Genomic DNA, 22,884 nt, shown 5'->3' on the forward strand with positions numbered 1-22,884 from the left:
TGGACTGATGCGTTTTCTTTTACAGTGGACCCCAATTTACTAATAACTGCATATTTGTAACAGGATGCTAACACATGATTGCATATAGCTTGTGATTCCTCCAGGAAGGAGAGAGTGGGGCAACTGAGGGTGGTGGTGAGGGGTGGTAGGGTGGGGTTGGTGAGGGATGGACAGACAGACAGATGATGATGATCACAGAATGACAGGGCTTTGCCTGGCTAAAATTTCATGATTCAAAGCACCTAAGTTTGGCTTGGGGAGTTTGTAGGACAGACACATTTATTCCATTTCCTTCTACTGTCTGTGACAGAATCAGTGGCTGACCGAAGAGGAACAAGAGAAAGAAGGGCTAAGACGTGGCGCTGTCATGTTGAGAGCAAAGGACAGAGAATGTGAGGCTATGAGGAGCCAGAGGAAGTTCCTGATGGAGAGGAACAGATGGGAAGGCTGGTTTGGCAGAGCGGCAGATGCTGTTTTCTGGATATTAGAAAACATTTTGCATATTTTCCATACACTGAGAGGGAAAGAGATGAACTAATGAGAGGCTAGGGAGATGTTCAGGTGGTAAAGTTCTTGCCTTGCAAACAGGAGGGCCGGAGTTCAGATGCCCAGCCCCTATGTAAAAATCTGGGTGTGCTGGCACAAGTCTGTAATCCCAGGACTAGGCAAGTGCAGACAGCCAGATGCCTGAAGCTCACAGGCCAGCCAGTCATGCTGAACTGATAGGCTCAGGGAGACAGCCTTCCTCCAAAAATGAGGTGAAAAGTGATTGGGGACATCTGACATTGATCTCTGCCCTCTACGTGTATAATATGTACATGTCCGTAGGCATGCACATGTGCACACATGCGACATGTATTGTACATCTGACTCTCCATGCAGAAATTGAGGATCAAAGTGAACCTGGATGGTCCCCAGTGGGATTCGATGCAGGATGAAGGTGTGGCGGGCCAGAAGGAAGATCAACCCAGGAAGCACGGTGGAGGAGAACTGTACTAACCAAGTAGGTCTTAGGAAGGAGAAGCAGACTTGTGAAAGAGGTGACCCAGAGGCAGACAGGCTACAGAGCAGGGTGGGGCCTTGGGAACTCTCCCATCAGCTTGACCAGTTGCTCTTCAGTGTGGCTGAAACTCCCGGCAGACAGAATCTACTCTAAAGTGACCATAATGTAGACTTCCTCCAGCCGAGTCTGAGCCTGCCTCATCTACCTCCCAATGGTGTGTTGGGGGCCCTGCCTTAGTTTATCCAACATGGCGGTTGTGCAAAAGCATCTTCCTTCTGTTTCAGTTGCCATAGTTCTCGATCGCCAATGATGTGGAACAGCTTTTGATTCTTCGTGGGTCACTTGTATTTCAGCTTCAGTGAACTTCCTGGCTGCCACGTTCTCTCATTTCTAAATTTAATTCTGCCATTTCCTTCAAAGCTATTCTTTATTATGGATACTAATCATTTGAAGATAATATGCGTGCCAAAAGTCTCCCTCAGCTTGTGACCCCGTCTTTGCACTCCTTCTGTGTCTCTTTGATAAATAAACGCTCTCAAGTCTAATGCTGAATTCATGAATAGCTTCATAAAGTCTTGTACCTTGAGAAATTCTCCATTATTTAGAGATCACCATTCAATTTCTTACTTTTTCGCCACTCGCACATCATTCAAATTTAAAAATATTTGCACCTTCTCATTTGCGTTGTTGACCCCTATGAAATTTGAAATTATTTTCTTTATAGTGTAAATTTAGGAACGCAGTTTGGGCTTTCAGTTCTGTTTAGAACACATCACTCTGAGGACTCTTGTTGAACAGAGCCCTTCTATTCTTCTGGGTTCAACAATTTCAATTTTGTCATGGCTTTATGAATTTGCTGTTCTGTTTCTTGGCTCTCTATTCCATTTGCCTCTCTGTACACAAAGACACTCATTACTATTATGCTCTTAGGTTCAAAGGGGCTTGGCTAGTCTCAAACTTTAGCAATTTCATGTAAATCTTAAGATCAACTTGTCAGCCTTCTGATTGAAACTGCATTGTGGATATAGGTAATTTTGGGGAAAATGATGCTTATTACTAAGTTGAATCTTTAAAGTCAATGAAAAAGTCATGCTCACCTTTATCTTTAGTGTTTTTTTTTTTATATATAAAGATTATGGGAGAGGTAGGTTTATTGGAAAGTTGTGCAAGGGTGAGTTCACTGGACCCAAGGATTATGGTCAGGGGAGTCGCCATGGGGAGAGAAAAAGTGGGGGTGGGGGTGGGGAAGAAAGGGCACATGTGCTGAGAGAGAAGAGAGAGCATTTTAGTGATTTTTAAAAAAATGTTAAATTTGTATGTGTGTGTCTTTGTAGCCTCTCTCTCCCTCCTTCCCACTTTCCCTCCCTGCCACCTTCCCCAACCCCCATATGTGTCTATCTGTGCGCATCCACAATCTATGGTATAAGACTGTGGAGGTCAGAAGACAACTTATGAGACTCGATTGATTCTCTCCTTCTACCATGTGGGGTTCTGGGGATCGAACTCAGGTCATTGTGCTCAGTGGCAAGGGCCTTTATCTGCGGAGCCCTCTTGCTGGCCCTGATACACCATTTTCTTAATTAAGAATTCTTTAATGCTTAATTTCCTTCCAGACACTATGCCTAGGCACATTTTCCCTCTCCTTCAGGACAGCAGTGGACTGCTCTTTGTGGAGGGTTGATGGGATGCCCGGGGCGGTTTTGTTGGTAAAGCTTGTTTCTGCTGAGTAGTTCCTGGCTGCTTACACTTCTCTTAATTAAAGCCCTCCTGTAGCTTGTGACATTTTGAAACTAAATCAAACTTTCCAGCATGGTTCACAGCCCTCTGCCCTATAGAGCTTTCTAGCTAAACAGTTCTCCTTTGCTGATGCTAGGCTTTGAGGTCTACAGTCTAATTTAATCAATTGTTTCCTCCTTTGCTTCATGTTTTTTTAAAATAGAAACTGTCATAGGTCAGACTTGTCTCCCCGAAATTCTTATGTTGACCTCCTAATTTGTAGTAACGCAGAAAACGACAGTATTTAGAGAGAGCATCTTGCCAGAGGTCATTAAGTCAAAGCAAAGCTCTAATCCTACATGGCTTGAGTATTTCCAGGAAGGGGAAAGTAGCCTCGGTGCCTGCAGAGGGAAGGTGTCCTGAAGATACAGGAAAGCTGGTGGTCTGCCAGCCAAGAAAGTCAGGAAGTATATCCTTCCCTCAGGGTCCTCAGAGGGAACCAACCAGGCAAACATCCTTGGTTCTTGTATGAAGCAGGACTGTGGTCAGTTGAGGGTATGACTGTTGTCACTAAGTGTATCCTATAGGACAGATACATTTAGAGGCTGTAGAGCCCTGCCCAGAGTTTGCAGAGCAGTAAGCATCATCTCTTCTCTCTGGAGACAACCAACCAATCGCTGACCCCATGCCAGAGACTCTGAGCATCCTCACAGGGTTTCTACACTGACTGGGATTTGCAACGTGCAGAGTGAAGAACAAAGTAATTCCAGACTGTGGAGCACACTGTAACTGTGGGATTTTATGATCCATATCTATACAAGCAAAGACTGCTCTCTCTCTCTCTCTCTCTCTCTCTCTCTCTCTCTCTCTCTCCCCCCCTCCCTCCTTCCTTTCCCATCCCCTCCCTGCCTTTTACCTCCTTCTAAATCCCCTCCCATCCCAATGCTGTTATTTTGGTGACTCGTCTGTGTTGCTTGGGCTTTACTGTTAAAACCATGGCAATAATACTTCCTAAATAAGCCTCATGTGAACAAGTCTGATGGGAAAAGGGGATGCTATCATCTTTACATGGGCTTGGGGGTCCCATGCGCAGTTTCCATGTTTGTCTTTACAGAGACCAGGATGAGTCAATCTTCGCATTCCCACAGTACATGGTACAATGTCTGGGCAGAGTTTCCACAGAAGGCCTGTTCAAATGAAGGGTGGACATGCTGTAATTAAATATATAGAACAAAGAACTGTGATGTGTTAGCAGGACACGGTGTCTAAGGCCAGGGCCGTATGGTTAGTGGCATCCATTGTGGTGGCCTCAGTGTTGGGGGGTGGGTGACACACGTGGTGGCTGTATGCCATGTGAGAGTGTTGCCCAGCACATGGGAAGTAGTTCTATTTATTGCTTTTGGTCAGAATTCTGGAACCGTCTTCTCTTTGTTCCTAATATCACCACATTGAGGCTTTGACTTCATTCAGCTGTCTAAAGGAAATATTTTTTGACTCAAGACATTTTCTTTGTGCTCTGGAAAGCTGTTAAAAGAGCTTTTTCTCATAATAGAGATGTGAATTTATTCCTGCTGGACTGGTGGTCTTGCCCTGTGGCCTCGGAAGCAGGCATGCTGTATTTCATGGGAAAGAGCAAAACTACAGAGCCAGCAGATGTGACAGTGCCTTAGCAGTGCCCAAGGCTCCATGGTGACAGAGCTGTTTCGGGGCTGGGTAGCATCCTCAGTGTGAGAAGAGACCTCCAGCTTGTGGTGAATCCAGAACACTAGTAAGGTGGTCTTGCACCTCGGCAAGGAAGGGTATTCTACCCTTCCAAGTAGGTGGCAACTAATTTTAGAACCAGATGTTCATGTGGCATAGGACTGGTAAGGAGGAAACACCTTGTCTTGGGTCTTGTCAGTCATTGCGTAGGAAGTCTTTGTTCTCTTCTGCCTGGTATCCATCCTCCCCTTCTCCTGTCAGGTGCCTTCCGTATCTTTCCACCCAGTTTGCAATTTGCTAAGGCAGCAATAGCAGAAAAACACATTAAGGGAAGATTCTATCCCCCCATACCCATTGAACTCATCTTTGGATATTTCAAAATCCATTAACCTGCTCTAGAAACCAGCCAGAGTTAGGCAGAAGGGCCTGGAGAAGCATAAATACCACCCTCAAATGTTGCCCAACACAAGCTGCCTGCTTTTCTGTTTGCCCTTTGGGAAAGCATTCATTCCTCCTTAGAGGTTATCTTCCTAGAGCCCCAGAGCTGACTGTTTATTATTGTGTTCGACCCAAACTATTCTCTGGGAGATAAGAGAAGAGTATACAAACTTGCAGAAGCGTAAAGGGTCCTGAGAAGTGACACACTGGTAGGAAAAGAGAAATATTAATGGAAGGAACAGAAGTTTAAGTCAGCAAGAGGTCCCTGAAGCCCTCCAACTCTGTGGGGCTTCTGTGTGTCCCAGAATGGCCTCAGATTGATTTCAGGGGGAAAATATCTCAGAGCTACTTCTGGGGTGCTACTTATCAAATGTGACTTGGTGTCAACATGACAAAGTGCCCTTCTTGTTGTCTTCTATGAAGACATGGCTGCTAATGGCCAGCTTTTGCTGAAGGTGGATGATGGGGGAAGATATTGTTCTGAAAGCATGCTGGGTACTGACTGACTCGGTATTCATCCAGTCTCTGGATGGAAGGACCTTCATTATTCTCATTTAACTCATAAAAGATGATGTTTAGGGACAATCAGCCAGTGGCTAAGGTTGTATGGGCCAGGTGGGGCTGGAGGTGTAGCTCACTGGTCCAGCATGTCTTTTCCATACATGAGTTTGGGTTCAGCACCAGCATCACCACTCCATGCCAAACAACACATCACATTGATGCAGGGGCCAAGTACCAGTCAGACTCACAGTTGGCTTTTAACTAGCACACTGAATTGCTTTGGAGTTGCTGAAGTCTAGGCATTGCCCCTGAGGGATTCAATAAAGGTCAAGTTGAGCCCTTGGACAGAACAAGGAACTGCTTTTAATCATGGACCTGGCTCATTTAACTACAAAAGAATGTTGGGGAGGTCAAGGAAGCCTCACACTGACTATGGCCTATATATATTTTTGGCTAAGATCTGATGTAATGGATGATCTTCCTTGATTTTTAGAATCACCCAGGAGACACACTTCCGAGTGTGCCAAGGAAAGTGTTTCTATTTCACGGAGGAGGAGGGAAGACTCACCCTAGATGTGAGTTTCACCACCCGAGTAAGTAGGAAAAAGGGAGGGCAGCAAGATGACTCAGCACATAAAGGTGCTTGCCTCTCAGCCTGATAACTTGAGTCTGGTTCCTGGGACCTCATGGTAGGAGTAGGGAACTCTAGAAAGATGTCCTTGGATTTCCACATGTGTTCCCCATGGCACGTGCATGCCCAGGCATGTGTGAGTTTATGCACACACATATATGTGTACATACAATACATTGATGTAATTTTTTTTTTTTTTAAAAGGCAAAAACGGAGAAGGTGAGCTTGGTACTAACACTCATCTCTTCCTCCTCTCTGACTTCAGATGCAATCTGACTAATTAATCGCTTGGACTTCTGCTCACTATACCTTCCCTGCCATGATGGACTGTGTCCCTTCAAACTGTGAGCTCAGATGAGCTCTTCCTCAGTCAAGTTGTTTCTGGGAGGTGTCATGTAACAACATGTGCAAAAAAGTAATTAGTGTAGAAACTGGTACCAGGAGTAGGGTTGCTAATGTAAAACATCTGTCTGTGAGGCCAAGGAATGTGTTAGATAGTTGAAAGGAAGTCCTGAAGGTCCATGTTTGAAGCTGTGAAAATGAAGTGTCGTGTAGATCCCAGGATGGTAGAGAAGGGCAGCACTATGGGATATCTGCCAAGGAAATGGAAGTTATGGAGGAGAGCTGGCCCAAGAAAGAGATGACATATACTGTAGTCAGCAGAACTAGAGGGATTGCCCAGGCACCCTGGAGCTCAGATGACATCATCATGAGCCCCAGATGTTAGACACAGAGCTGCAGGACTTGTTGTTTGCAATGTTGGGTTTCGGTCTTATTTTGGGCTAATCTTTCCTTGGTATTTTCCCATTCTTCCTCTTGTGAATGGGAATGTTTATTAAATGCTATTGCATATTGAAAACATGTAGTTTTTAATTTTTATTTTATAGTATGGGCTCACAGTTAAGAGTTTGACTTGAATATCAGGAGAGATTTTGGACTTTGAATTTTAGGACAGTGTTGGGAGTGTTAAATGCCAGGGACTGACTACATGAATTTTGCATTAAGAGGCAAATAAGAGATTTTGATGGCCAGGGATGGGATGTTATGATTCAAAGTAGTGTGTTTGGGTATCACACTGAAAAGGGATGTGGTGTTTAATCTTGTGATGGCTAATTTTCATTGTAAAATTCACTGGTTTTAGAATCATCTATGACACACACATCTCTGGTATATTTGAGAAGATAGTTCCAGAGAAGTTTGACCAAAGAGGGAAGACCCACAGTGTGGGTGGCATAGTCCTATGGGCTAGGGTTATGTGATAATGTGATGGTCCTATGGGCTAGGGTTCTAGACTAACCAATAGGGGGAAAATGAAAAACATACTTAGCAGCAGCAATCACTTCACTTTGATTTTCTTCTCCTCCTCCTCCCTTTCTTTCTTCTTTCTTTCTTTCTTTCTTTCTTTCTTTCTTTCTTTCTTTCTTTCTTTCTTTCTTTCTTTCTTTCCCCCTCCCTTTCCCCTTCTTCTTCCTTCCCCTTCTTCTTTCTTCTTCTTTCCCCTTTCCCTTCTTCTTCCTTCTTCTTTCCCTTCCCCCTTTTCTCCTTCCCCCTTCCCTTCTTCCACCTTCTTCCCCCTTTTCCCCTTCCCCCTTTTACCTCTTCCCCCTTTTATCCCTTCCCCCTTTTACCCCTTCCCTCTTTTACCCCTTCCCCTTCCTTCCCCCTTCCTTCCCTCTTCCTTCCCCCTTCCCCCTTCTTTCTTACCCCTTCCTTCCCCTTCTTACCCCCTTTTACTCCCTTTTACCCCCTTTTACTCTCTTTTACCCTTTCTTCTTCCCCCTTCTTCCCCCTTTTCCCTTTCCCCTTCTCCTTCTTTCCCCTTCCCCTTCTTCTTTCCCCTTCTCCTTCTTCTTCTTCTTTCCCCTTCCCCTTCTTCTTCTTTTTCCCCTTCTTCCCCTTCTTCCCCTTCTTTCCCCTTTCCCTCTCCCTTCTTCTTCCCCCTTCCCCTTCTTCTTTCCCCTTTCCCTTTCCCCTTCTTTCCCCTTTTCCTTCTTCTTTCCCCTTCTCCTTCTTTCCCCTTCCCCTTCTTCTTCTTTTTCCCCCTTCTTCTTCTTTTTCCCCTTCCCCTTCCTTCCCCTTTACCTCCCCCTTCTTTTTCTTTCCCCTTCCCTTTCTTCTTCTTTCCCTTTCCCCTTCTTCTTCTTTCCCTTTCCCCCCTTTTCCCTTTCCCCCTTTTTCCCTTTCCCCTTCTTTCCCCTTCTTTCCCATTCCCCTTCTTTCCCCTTCCCCTTTTTTCCCCTTCCCCTTCCCTTTCTTCCCCTTCTTCCTCTTCCATTTCTTCCCCTTCTTCCCCTTCCTCTTCTTCCTAAGGCTTCTCTGTGTAATCCTGGCTGTCCTAGGACTCACTCTGTGACCAGGCTGGCCTTGAACTCAGAGATCTGCCTGTCTCTGCCTCCCAAGTGCTGGGATTAAAGGCATGTGCCATCACTGCCCAGCCCCTCTCTTTGATTCTTGACTGAATGTGTATGTGACCAGCAGCTTCACAGGACCAGGGGGCCATGATTGACTGTACCCCCTCAAAGTATGAAACAAGATAAATACTTCCTTCTTTAAGCTGCCTTTGTCACAGCACTGAGAACATTAATATACTTTGCTGTGGCCTTGATGAGACCAGTCTGGTATAAGAAAAGGGTTTTCTATGCCTTCCCAAGAGATGAGAGATTCTGGGTTTATCATCTTGGTGTCTGAGGGCTTTTTGGCTCCCATATTTTAAGATTCTGGGATGGGGTTGTACTTGCTACAAGACCATAGAAGAGTAGAAGGGGCCCTTGGTGAGCCTGAAAACAGTTACTAAGGCAGGAGAGCTCAGTATGTCCTATGGACATGTATGTTGTATGAAGAACACTTGCTTTAATTATGAAACTTCCATTAGGACTAGAAATTACCTCCATTATAGGGGCTAAGAGTTCAGGGCATGGGGTTATAAGGGTTAGACGGACAGAGCCTGGACTCCAATGGGCTTAGTCTGGCTCTATAGCTCAGGACCCCCAACACCATGAATTCAGTACATGTTAGAAAAGTTCTATTTTCTCAAGCAAAAGAATTAGAGGAATGATGAAGACAGAAAATCAGATTTCCTCTCTCCTCCCCCCTCCTTGCAGAGCTTCCATTTCTCTCCCAGTTATGCTGAGTGACTGGTGCTCACTCCACAATTGAACGAGAAAACAATGTGCTCTGTTTCAGCGGGCACTTGGCTCCCTCGGGCTCTCATGTTTGATTTATCCGTAATCTAATTTGGAAATGAAAAGCCCAAGTGGTCTGTGGAGACCACTCAGGCCCCTTGCTTGGAGTCTTAACGCTGGGCTCAGCTTTGTAGCTGTGAGTAGCTGTGAGACCAGGCAGAGCTGTACCCTGCATAGGACCCCCACCTGGCGCCTGCTTCTGTAGTCTGGTTTCTTAAAAGCAAAGGACACTTCAAGGGCAGACATTTCCTCCATCCATTCTTATAAGCTCTGCTGAAGCATCTTGAGATGTTCAGATAGATTGAAGGGACAAACCCAATGAAAGACCCATCCTCCCAAGGGAGGGTAAGGGCCCTAGCCCTTTAACAATACCCTTGTTATATGCATATGTGTGATGTACATATGTATATGTGAAGGGCTACCATTATGCACAGGCAATCTAGATTACTGTCATGGGATCAGCACATGCCTAACGCAGAGACTGGCACTTTCTGATTCTGAGTACTTATTTAGCATACTTGTCCATTTTGCTTATTTGGTTTATTTTTAAATTTTTAAAACAACATCACCCATGATAATTTGTGGTGGTGGTGGTGGTGGCAGTGACGGCGGTGGGGGGGGGGGCAATGGTGTGTGCGCATGTGCACATGAACGTGGATATGGAGGTCAGAGGACAGCTTTCAGAGCTTTGTTCTCTCCTGGCACTGTGTCACCTGGAGCTCATCAGGCCTGCTTGGCAAGTGCTTTCTTCTCCCCTGAGCCCTCTCACCAAACCTTTCTGTCTTTATTCTTATGCGTGACATGGGGGCTAACTTAGAAGGAAATGTATCCTCAAATAGGAGAGATACTTTAAATGAGTAAGAATTATTTATAAAATCATGCACACGCACACCTGTACACATCTGTCTAGGGACCTTCATACTTGTCTATGCAGGACCAAAAAAAAAAAAAAAAAAAAAAAAGGCCTATATTTTTGCTTTCATTCCTCTCCAGCCACAAAGCTCAGAAGAATTCTAACTAGAAAGGAAAGGTTAGCGTTGATATGTCTGATAAAATGACCTTTAACCAGTGTTTTTCTGTTTTTCTGATGGCACACATAGAGACTTTCTGGAGGGCAGGTGGCATTTTTGGTTGTTATATGTGACATTTATGCCATGAGGTTTTTTATTTGGCGGGTGCCAGGAAGCTGACAGAAGAGATCCTTAAACAAGTTATGAAAAAACCATCTTCCTCTTGCCACAGTAACCAGGAGGAGATGCTGACTAGCTCAGGGTACTGCCAGGCTTTGGGGCTCCAGAGATACCAGGGAGGATGCACTGGCCAGCCTCATGGGGATTAAGAGCCGACTGGAAGGATGGATGCTGAGCTTTAAGTACAGGTGTGACATACACCAAGAAAGTCAAGGTACCGGGGCTCACAGGATGGGCTCTGCCCAGGGCAGGAGCCTCAGAGGAGACTCTCCTGAGGAAGAACACTGAACCTAAGACTAGAGGATTGACCAGGAGGAAGCTAGCAGAGAGTGGGGAAGAGCTTGCAGCAGAGAGGAGACAGTTACACAGGAACAGCTCTGGATGGGGCAGGAGCCAATAGTGAAAGAAGCAGAAGATGTTCTTATGGTGTATATTGAGAGGAAACCAGCTAGGAAGAATGCAGGGACCAGGCTGGCCAAGGATCACTGAATAGCACCCCAGGTATCTCGCACTCGATTCTGAAGAGCATAGGTAGTGTGAATCATTACAGACGTAAGCCAGGGGAGACACATGCATGCTCTTTACTAGGACCCTGAGCAGAAATGAGACTGCAGTGCACGTGTGGAAGCAGAGGACACAGGAAGGGCTGTCACAACCACCCACATCACAGGTGACGGTGAATAAAATAGTCAGAGCAGTGGAGACAAAGAAGAGGCTTTTATAAGGTACAGCAGGTGGGTTTGATGCAGTAGGTGGAGTTTGGATGAGAGAGGATTCTGGTCCTTCCTGGGGAATAGTGATGTCACTTGCTGGGACAAGGAGCCCTGGAGGAGAGGGCAAGGAAGGAAGAAACAGGGGTGGGGTGGGGGCAAGAATTGCCAAATGTTGTTGGCCATGAGTCACTTGGGAGACAGCCAAGGGAGGAAGACATGGAAGAGTGCAGTGAACTTAGAGCTGTAGTAGCGGGGACCAGAGTCTCAGCAGCAGAGGTGGGCTGAAGCTATTAGGAGGCTCAGTCACTGAGAAGAAGGGATGATAACTGGCAGAGCTGAGAAGGAAGGGCAGAGTGGCGGGAAGAACAGCAGGGGGCATGGAAAGGGTGGCCAGCTACTGCTATCAAGGTATTGTTCTGAACACCTCTGACTCTGTTCCTCTCTTGATGACAACACACGTCTCCACCGCTCTAGGTGTTTAAATTCTGTGTGGCACACTGCGCTGTTACACGCAACATCCTCCATTATCTCTTCTCACCCAAGGAAGGCCAAGCTCTCGCCATGCTGGCAGATCCACTTTGCCTCTTCTCTGAGTCCATTCTTGGCCTAGGCCAGTGACCCTCCCTATCCTCAGCTTCTCAGCCTCAGTGGCGCACAAGTGTGGCCAGGACGGTAACTACTAGCACATCATCTTCCTGGTTGAGGACAGGGCGGGAGGGTGGGACAGGAAACGTAACTAAATAGGTCTGATCAGAGTGAATCTTCCCCAGGGATTTAGAGTCTGGAAGAACACAGTCCAGGGAATCCTGGTAGCCATTTGGAGACTGGGAGAAAAGCTGATCTAGGAATAAGGTCAATCCTTGATGGCAGCGGAGCCAAAGGACAGAGGGCTCATCTGTGGTGATGGCGTTATACAAATTTGCCTTAAGCCAGGGTGGGGTTAGACCTATTCTGGCTCCATCTTTTGAGTTCGGCTCAAGGTCCAGGTCTCTTCGACTTACAAGTCCAGCTTACATCCATGCCCAGTTCCTGTGATTAGGAACGCTCCCTTGCTTCTGCTCTGGGACATGTGTCTGTGACATCATAGGGTATGGTTACTTCCTTCCTCAGATCCTGTCATTACAGTGTGTCTTCTAGGGTTTCCACATCTGCTTCCCCAACTAGCCTCCGGGCAGGGCCGGCCGGTCTTGTTCATGTTCACATCCCTGATGCCACATCTGAATAACTTATCAACCCTTTGATTGAATGAACAAATGCATTATAAGCAAAGACTCTATATAAAGAGACAGGAAGATACTGAAGAGAGAAAGAAAATGGCTAAATATATGCATGAACTGATGAAAAATTAAATGTATCATATTCAGCACTGGCCAAGTACATTCTCAAAATGTCATTATTTTAATTATGGAAATGGCCTCTCAAAAAGTAAAAAAATAAATAAGGCGTGCCCTTGCTCCCAGATGAAATAAGCTCATTTAGCTGTGCTGCATCAGAATAATTTCACAAAATCTGGTATGCAGAGTGCATTAGGTCAGGTTGGCTGATTCTTTCCATAATTATTTTAAATGCTCATCTACAGAATTTTACTCCAAACCCAAACAGTCCATGGCATTTAATGAGCAGGCTCCAAGGCTCAGGCCCAGGACTGGCTGCCAGCTTCGATGAGACACTGGGTCATCGCTAGATGTCTACCGAAGACGTCCAGAGCAAGCCATCGTTACCATGGTAACAAGCACAGGCAAGAAAAGGGCCGTTGTCTTGTATAAGATGGGATTATGTACTGGAAGCACTGACAAGCCACTAAGGACATAATAAGAGGTCTCCTCATTGAGAGTGGCTGTGCACCCTCCACGGCTGTCAAAACATGCAGGGAGTAAGTGTACATTACTTCATCAGTCCTTGTCACAGACTAAGAAAATGGTCACCATCTTCTACTGTTTTCTAGTTCTGTGCATGTCTAGACATAAAGAAGGTATGGTCCAGAAACAGAAACCCACACAAATGTTCAGAACAAGCAATATGAAGCGCAACGGGCTTGGACACTCAGAGCATACTCCGTAATGTTGGGTTTGACGTGCTTATTAGGAAAACTAAGATGGCCCATCAGTTAAAGGGACCTGCTGCTAAGTCCTGACGACCTGAGTTTGATCCCCGGGACTCACGTAGAAGGAATGAACCAACTCCTGTAAGTTATACCCTGACCTCCACGTGCATGCCATAGCCTCCACCCCACCCCAAAACTAAATAAAGTGAAACATCAAACTGTAGAGGCAGAGGAGGAAAGCTCGGCTGGTAAAGTGTTTGCTGTAAGAGCATGAAGACACAGATCACACCCAGAAAGCATGGTATGGTGTGGCACATGCCTGCAATCCCAGCACAGGGAAGGTGGCACATTCCAGAGGTTCACTGGCCAGTCAGCCTAGCTTCTTTGAAAAGCTCCAGGCTAGTGAGAGACTATCTTAGAAACCACAGATGCCTGCAGAAGAGGGAAATTAGATCCATGTCGCATCCTGTACAGAAATCAGTTCAAGCTGGAGCAGAGATGTTAATTTGAAACTTGAGACAATGACAGTACAGGCATGGGTCTAGGTTACAGATTTCTGAATGGACACCTACTAGCACAGGCAACTGCTCTGAGAACTGACAAAGGGACTGACTGTATGAAGGGGGAAAAAGCTTCTGCATAGCATCTCTCCCCCTGCACCCCCCATCGCAGCCAAACCATCAATGTAGATTAAGGAGACAGAAAGGCAGGGAGACTGGGGGCGGGAGTAAGGAAGAAGAGGAACCAAGTATGTATGGAAATGCTACCAGGAAACCTATTGGAAGTGAATTCTTTTGAATACAAAATGTCATATAATCTCATATTTTCCCACATTTATCCATTGCCGATACATTTTTGAGATTATAATACAATCTCCCTTTCCTTCAAAAATAATATTTCCCCCTTTCCTTGTAAGCTAATTTAAAAAATTACAAACTAATTTTAAAAACCATGGTGGGTGGTGCTGGAAAAATAGCACTCAAGGCTGTCCTCTGGCTTCTACACGCATGTGCACATATGTGCATACATGTGCACAAGCACCTGTACATACAGACACACACAGACACACAGACACACACAGACACACACAGACACACAGACACACACACACAGACACACACACACAGACACACACACAGACACACACACACACACGCAGCTGTAGACACATGAGCATGCACATACACAGAAAACTCTGTAGCCAATGAAACCAAAGCAAAGACAGACAGAGCTGCGACCAACTGAAAAGGCTCTTCACAGCACAGGAAAAGGTGAACAGGCTGAAAAGCCCACTTTCAGAGAGGGCTGGAGCTCACCAGCTACACAACTGACCAGGGGCTAAGTTCCACAGCAGACAGGCAACCCCTGCAACTCAACAGCCAATCCAAATCCCCAAAGGCACACAAGTAAGGGACCCATTTAAAGATGGGTTAATGAGCTGAATAGACATCTCTATGAAAATGTACACATAGCTAACATTTGCATCCAAACCCTTTGACATCATCAGTCATCATAGAAATGTAAATCACAACCACAGTGAGAGAGCCAGCCCCTCACAGCTCTTAGCATGGACCATATTCCATAGACCACCATAGACCAAGTGTTAGTGTGCCAAGCACAGTGTTCTCCTGCCAGGGCGCACCATGGGGCAGCTGCTATGAAACTGAGTGCAGAAGCCTTGTAAATTAAAAAACAAAACAAAACAAAAAAACCCCAAAACCAAAAACAGATCTAGGAAACTATCAGCTCTGTGCTAAAGCACTGTGTAGCACATATGGAACTTTGGCTTCTATCCTTGGCAGTAAAAATAAACATATTTATCAAACCACTGTTTGATTCTGCAACCTCACTCTTGGATCTTCATGCAGTAGACTAAAATCAAGATCTCCAAGAGAGCTGAGCTTTGCAGCGATGTTCCCTGAAGATAAGACTTTTAAACACTCCAGATGCCAAGACAAACGTATAAATAAAACGGAGCATTTACATACAGCAGAGAAGAGTATCAGTCCACTTTTATGGATGGGGATTCTACAGTATGTGACGACACGGGGAGAACTCAGGACATTATGTTTTATCACTCGGCTGCAACCCAGAGCTAGGTTTTAACTTCCTTCAGGAGCCTCTATATGGCTTTCCACAGTGACGAAGTCAATTTGCCTTTGCCCAGAGTTCCAGTTTCTCCATATCTCATCAATGCTATCAATTTTTCTTTTATAAACAGCTATCCTATGATTTATCAAAAATAATCACATTCATAAATCAAAGAGAGGAAATGGGGGTTGCCGACAGGAGAAGAGAGTGGGTACCAACAGGCATAAATTAGGCTTCGGTTAGGTAAGAAACAGCAATGTTCGAACATGGAAGTCTGCTTATAGAGCAGAAATGGTGAAATGGCCAGCTAAAAACCACAATGACTTCATTTTTGGTGATGAACTTTTAGTGAGCTAGCCACTAGAGTCCAACAGGAAGTAAATGTTTGCATAGTCCTTCTCAACTTTGGGGTGATGGGGTTTTCCAAAATAGGTTCACTTTTCTGTTTGGAAATTTGAGTTTTAGATTCTGTTCTTTTCAGTCAGTGATGACTCATCAGACTGAGGATACTCACGAAAGGCTAGTGCAAAGAGCACAGTTAACCCCGAGGAAAGCTACAAAGGAACTAAGTGAGCAGAACAGGTCTACGGGCCTCCTGGAGATGGTGGGGGAGGGGGAGAGGGGGAGAGAGGGGCGTGGCATGACGTGACGTGGCGTGACGTGGCATACCTGATCTGATTTTCCTCGTCGTCCACCAAGAAGAACCAGCGGAATTTCACAACCAAGGGGCTGCAGTTGGTGATCATGATGTAGCGAATGACCTCGGTATCGTTCAGGATGCAGCCGAAATCTATGTCCATCACCTCAAAGCTGAGGTTGGGGTAATGCACTTCAGCACGCAAGCCCAGGTTGTCCACCTGAGGGTGTTCTAGATACTTAATTGACAGAACCTCTTCTGCCACCCAGTTGTTCAGGTCGTTTCTGTAGGAGGGATCAAACTTGATCAGCAGGTGTTTCTCCTCATCAACCTCCAGTTTTATAGGCTGTAAACAAGATAATATGATGTTACCAACTCATATATATATATATATATATATATATATATATATATATATATATATATATATATATTCTGTATTTCGCTGTCTTCAGACGCACCAGAAGAGGGCATCAGATCCCATTACAGATGGTCGTGAGCCACCATGTGGTTGCTGGGAATTGAACTCAGAACCTCTGGAAGAGCAGTCGGTGCTCTTAACTGCTGAGCCATCTCAGCAGTCCCCAGTTAACAACATTTGCACTTTGAAAGTTTGACATGATATACAACACAGGAGAGTCAAAATTTTGCACATCTACAACACATGCTTGTGACCTGCAGAACTCTGAACCCAAACAAATCTCATTTCCTTATAATATATTCAGCCCAGACAAACTGTTGAGCCGTTAGCACACAGATCTAGATAGCTACAAATATGTGTGTGTTTGTGCATGTGCATGTGCACGTGTGTGTATGTGTACATGTGTGAGAAACACAGAGAGACACAGAGAGTGGGGAGAAGGAGGGATGGATGGAGGGGGTGGGGGGAGAGAGGAGAGTGAGTGACAGCAGAAGCACTTCACTGTCTAACCCTGTCTCAGAGTCATCCCTGCCTTTCCGTGGTCACCTTCATCTGGCACACATGTACCTGGGTACCATCTAGATAGAGACGCCTCCACACATCTCTGCAGATCTGTCTTTGAAGATTGATTCTAAATTGTTTTGAGAAGCAAGATTTTGTAGCAACTAGGCACATTTACAAAGTCTAAAGTTTTTATGAAAAAGCAGGAAAATTAAATTAGAGATCCTTCACCATGCTGTTTCTCAGAGTTAATATTTTCGGTAAATGTTAGTTTTAGGCATGATGGGTAAAGAGTTGGATTCTATAAAAAATAGGATTTCATTATATCATCTTATTAAAAAATATTGTGAACTTTAAAGAACTGATGATAGGGGCCCCGAGAGTCGGCCTGTGGTTAAGAACATTTATTGCTCTCGCAGAGGATTCAAACTAAGTATTGAGCACCCATGCTGAGTGCGTACAACAACCTGTAACTCCAGCTCCAGGGGATATGAGGCCCTCTTCAGGTCTCTGTGTCCACCAGCACTCGTGTGTGTGTGTGTGTGTGTGTGTGTGTGTGTGTGTGTGCGTGTGCGCACGCGCGCTAATCTTAAGCCAGGAGAGATTTTTTTCCCCTGTAAAGGAGGGACTTAATCTCAAGAAGAAAGACTCTGGAGTCAGGATATTTGGAGGATCTGGTTTCTCCCAGTTCCTAGCTGTATGACTCTGGAAAGAGAGGAAAGCTCAGTTTTCATATCTATAAAATGGGGTAATGGTAGTACCTCCCTTCATGCCTGTTCTGAAGATGGTGGGATGAACGTAAGTGATAATATATATTATTCATATAGCGTGTAGTGTATAAACATCACCATCTCTTCTCAATAAAAATGATGGCTAAATGTTTATCAGTTTTTATTGAAGTCTGACCATAACAAAGGGGTGGGAACCTCATCAAGGAAAAGTCTGGATGCCACAGGCATAGACTGCTACAGAAACCCACAACCAATCAATATGCAGTGTTGTGGAGCCTGCTCTCAGTGGATACCTACAAAATACTCCGCACCCAAGGCTTAGGGAGCATTGCAAGAGACAGGGTGGAAAGACCGTAAAAGCTGGAGGATCAGGGACTGCCTCCTAGCCATGTCACACGCTGCATGCATAAAGTCTCACCAACATGACTCCCCAAATGTGAGCTGGGAAAGGGTGGTATGTAGACTAAGCAGGTGATATTTGGGGATATATATGCACATGAAAGTGCACATATGCAATAACAGCTGATGAGATAAAGGGGCCAGGGTTAAGGGAGAGACAGATGACGGGTCTATGGGAGGGCTTGGGGGAGAAGGGAAAGGAGAACTGTAATTAAAATACAATCTCAGAAATGAACAAAAAGGGGGGTGGAAAGGCTGAACAACACACTAGACCCTACTTCCCCTTTTCCTTTGGGTGCCGGGGAGTCAACCTCAGTCTTCATGAATTGCTACCCAGAGCTATACTCCCGGCTTCTGTTTCTGAATTTTACTGGCTGTGATGAAATTTTTAAAAAGTCATGGTTTAAAATGATCTGATGCAAAAATCCCAGCTGCCAAAGTTGCATGGTTTCTGTTAGATGGACAGAGTGTTGTGGGTCAGTGTTACAGTGGTCTATGGTCCCCTGTGCTGCATGGATGAATCTCTTCCTTGTCGATTCTTTAAACAAGGGGATGTGAATGCTCAATCATTCCTTGCATCCAGAGAGCATCTTTCTGCTACCTTTCTTTTCAGAGGATATTATAGCTGGCTATAAAATCCATGCATCACAATTTCTATTAAAACTCTAGTCATTTTCCTGATAACATTAAGTTCTTGTGGAGAAGTCTTAGGCCACTATAACAAAAACCTTCTTATAATAGTTCTCTTCCTTTCTGCTTAGAGACTCTTACCGATGAATCTTGTGACTTCATTGGATGTCTCATTGCTGCATAACCTATATCATTCTGTCTCAGGACAAGTAGTGACCTTATTTTAAAAGAACTTTCAGATGATTTCACTTGTATTAGAGGAACTGGAACAATGAAACTCAGCTCATTTCTCCAGTCATCTTTACTTCGACCCTAGTTTCCCTTGAGTTAGGCAGCTAGCTTTACAAGTATCTTATCTATCCTTGTAGACACCCCACATGCATGTAGTCACATTCATGCATGCTTACTATTTATATATGATGGCACATTATTCGTACTTGTCTGCATTTTACTTTTCTCTACATAAGATCATCCAATATCTGCATTTTGAGGATATTTTATTTTTAAATTATGTGTATATTTATATGTCTGTCTGTTTACCTATCTATCTATCCCTCTATCTATCTATCTATCCCTCTATCTATCTATCTATCTATCTATCTATCTATCTATCTATCTATATCTATTTATCTATGAAAATACCTTTTGAGGCCAGAGAAGGAGTCATAGCTCCCAGAGCTGGAGTTACAGGCAATTGTAAACCACCTGATGTGAGCACTGGGAACCAAACCCCAGTGCTCTGGAAGAGCACTAGGTTCTCTTAACTACTGAGCTATCTTTCCATCCCAACTCATTTTTTTAAAGCTTCATAGTTTTATATTCCTGTTATCATTCACTCAATCAATCACTCAAGTCTTTTTTGGTCCTAAACCTTGACATTTATAAACAGTGGCCTGATGAATACCCTTGCACCTTGCATGTGTGTCATCTTATATCTTGTGTCTGTAGGAGAAATCCCTAAGTATGGAGAGTCCTAGGTCAAAGGACACTGCTATTTAAAATCTTGGTAACTATTGGCATATTGCCTTCCACTATACTCTGCTCAGCATCACAGAGAGAGTATGCTTCTGCACACCCTGCCTAAGCTAAGTGCCATCTATTGTTTGCTCTTTGCTAATCAGAAGGCTTTAGTCCATGCTGTGTGGTCTCTGTTTTCCTCAGTGTTTAAGAGTCATTTTCTTCCTGTGAACTCTGCTCTCTCCTGACTTTCTATTGGGCTATGGTTTGTGTTCCTGTCGATTCATGGAAGTTCTCTATTTTTAACAAATTTCAATGTTTTATTAAGGTTATATGAATAAAGATATTTTAAAATATCTATGGAGTGTGTGTGTGTGTGTGTGTGTGTGTGTGTGTGTGCTGAGTTTCTAAGTACCCCATGTGTATGTGTGAATTCATGAAGGCCAGAAGATGGCATCAGGTCCCTTGGAACAGGGGTTACAGTGGTTACGAGCTCCCATACTGGTGCTGGGAACTGAACTCAGGTCCTCTGCAATAGGAACCAGTGATCTTGACCATGGAACCATGGAACTAATTATTGTCCTGGAGTTGGTCCACTATATACTTTTCTGAGGCCAGTATATCTGAGGATGAGCAGGCTGTGGGCTCAGTTGGGCACTGGAATGAGGAAATGGGTGAGGACAGCCTTGACCCCACTTGAATATTTTGGCCCAGGTGTCTGGAGAAGAGTACTATTTTTGTTTTGTCTGTGTTTTCTGGATGGGGTTTGGTACATATGGAACCCCCATCTTCAGAGTTCTTCTCTTATGTATGTCTCTCATCTCAGAGATGCTCTGGCACCATTGGGCACAACAGCTTCTCTCTTCAAACATCATGGCAACATTTTCTAGAATGCAGATTTTTGTGGCATTTCCCTCCCCCAATTTGCCATAAAAGCCATCTATCTAAGTCAGCTCATTCTTTAGTTACATTTATCTTCTATCCGTTTGTTTATTGCTATGAGCTCTTCATTTTTGGAGGGGGAGAAGATTCTGCTTTTATCCCATTAGAACCACAAGAACAACAACAGTGGGCCTGGGGTTGGCGCTCATGCCTGAATCTTCATACCCTCCCATCCATCTGCTCTGTGCTCTGTAATGTCACCTACCATCTCTTCTTTAAGCACCAATGCTTCATCATGGTGGTTTCTTCAGAGCTGAGTCATATCAGCTGACTCTCTCTGAGGCTCTCGAGAGCTAACGGCCTGCCTGTACCACTGGCTTTCCTCAGCCAAGTCCCACTGCGGTCTATTTTCTCCCGTGTCTCACTTGGGGCTTACCTCTTCTCTATATTTCCGTGTTGAGGAATCTTAGCTGGTCGTCCCTGTCCTTTGGTTGGAGGAGACCATCTGGGCATTGTCTGACCAACCATCTCCCAAGTACTCTGCCCCACCCACTTCCGAGGTCCATCTTGCAGAGTGTGGCATATAGCAAATCTCCTTAAGTCACAGGCTCCCTCTGCTGAGGTCTGGTGACTGTTTCCTGCCTTTGTTTCTACTTCTCCATTGGTAGGCTCTCTTGAAGGGAAGGCTGAGCTCTTAAAAGTGTGTGTGGTCTTGATTTCTCCTTCAACCCTCCTCTTCCGCAGCTCTGTAGCATCACCTGCCCATGGCCTTCTATTCTATTGTAATCCTCACGCCCAGCCAAGAGCCATGGGGACATTCGCAGTAAGCTGTTGCTGCTTCCTGCTTCAGATCTGCAGCAGGGACAGGCTCACAGCCTTTCCTTTCAGCTTGCATCAATTTTGTTAGCATTTGAAGCATTTGTTAGCATTTGGCTCATTCTCTGGGAGACTGGACTTGACGAGTTCCTCATGTAAGGGACTTTGGTTAGATTTCCCTAGTAGGAAGTCATTCGTTGCCTTGTATAAATTACCTTCATTATGCTGGGCAAGAGATAATGGGCTAGCCTACTGGGCTGGAAGGTCTTATACTATGCACGAGTCTTCCCACTGACTGACACTTGTAATAATCTATTGATTATTATTTGTAATTATCTGTATTTTCTTTCCTATTAGTTTCCTGGCTCCTTTTGTATTTCCTTTTCTGGACTGAGATTAGGCAACATATTTTTATCCCCTTCCTTTTCACAGAAGCTCCTTGCCAAGTTACCTTAGGGGTTGCAGGCAGTAGGGACTTATCAGTCTCACATATGAAGAAGGGTCCGGTTGTGGAGAGAAGCATGTTCACAGGCAGGGTGGTGATGTTCTTTATCACCAAGGACTGGTAATCAGACTCCAGGTTAGTGTTCGGCTTCTGGGTAAGAGGAGAGGGGAAAAGAAGGAACAAAACCAAGTCCCAGTAAGTACAGTGATCCCAAGGAACAAAACCCTCAACACACACACACACACACACACACACACACATAGACACACACACAGACACACACACAGACACACACAGACACACAAACACACACAGACACACACACACAGACACACACACAGACACACACACAGAGACACACACACACACAGACACACACACACACAGACACACACACACTCACACACACAGACACACACACACACAGACACACACACACTCACACACACAGACACACACAGACACAGACACAGACACACAGACACACAGACACACACAGACACACAGACACAGACACAGACACACACACACACACAGACACACACACACAGACACACACACACACACACACCCTCACCACCCCAACCTCACAGAGATGTTTATTTCCCTGGATGGAGGTTTACAGAAGTGGAGCAGAAGGAGGGATGCTAGGACTCTGAAACATGAGCTTATATAACCCAGGAAACAGAGATTTCTGAGAGGTTCTTGTTGCTTAATTTAAAACAAAATAAACCCAGAAACCCAGCCACTCGATCAAACTGTCACTACCCACATTGACATGTCACCATGGAACAAAGTCTAATAAATCTGATATCTTATGAAAGACACGAGGAATTGATATAACAAATAAAACATTTTGCTCTTATGTGATGTTTCCCCTTATGCTTAAAATAGCCACTTTGCAGACATGCTTATCTTGTTTTATTGGCATATACTCATACATTTTTCCCTGTGAATTTTCCCCAGTTGAGGAAGAGGTGACAGAGCCGTCTAGCTCTGTGAGGCCTGCTGGACCGCACTGTTCCACAGAGAAAGGCCTGGAATGGATCTCAAGTGAGATGTTTTGCTCAGAGTGGAGTTTCCACATTCTGATGTTGGGAGGCTGCATTAATCTTTGGGTGACCTGAGAAGGGGGACCTTTAGCATCATCAGCAGGAGGTGGTCAGAAGCCTCAGTCTTAAGTCTCTAAAAAGTTTGATCATTTTGGCTATAACAACAACAACAACAACAATAATGATGTAGCCCTTTAAAAGGT

General features: G+C 44.8%; 1 protein-coding gene across 1 annotated transcript in view; it reads right to left on the reverse strand.

Moving 5' to 3' along the window:
* Positions 1-22,884, reverse strand: part of Hydin (HYDIN axonemal central pair apparatus protein) — a 361,694-nt gene that overhangs the window by 146,145 nt on the left and 192,665 nt on the right. The window contains exons 22-23 of the mRNA XM_085843582.1: positions 21,636-21,779; positions 15,880-16,193 (exon numbers count right to left, since the gene is read on the reverse strand). Coding sequence (XP_085699708.1) covers positions 15,880-16,193; positions 21,636-21,779 — 458 coding nt within the window. The remainder of the gene's footprint in view (positions 1-15,879; positions 16,194-21,635; positions 21,780-22,884) is intronic.

Source organism: Mus caroli, unplaced genomic scaffold, assembly GCF_978045245.1.
Source record: "Mus caroli unplaced genomic scaffold, Mus_caroli_1 scaffold_10, whole genome shotgun sequence".
Taxonomy (NCBI): Eukaryota; Metazoa; Chordata; class Mammalia; order Rodentia; family Muridae; genus Mus; species Mus caroli.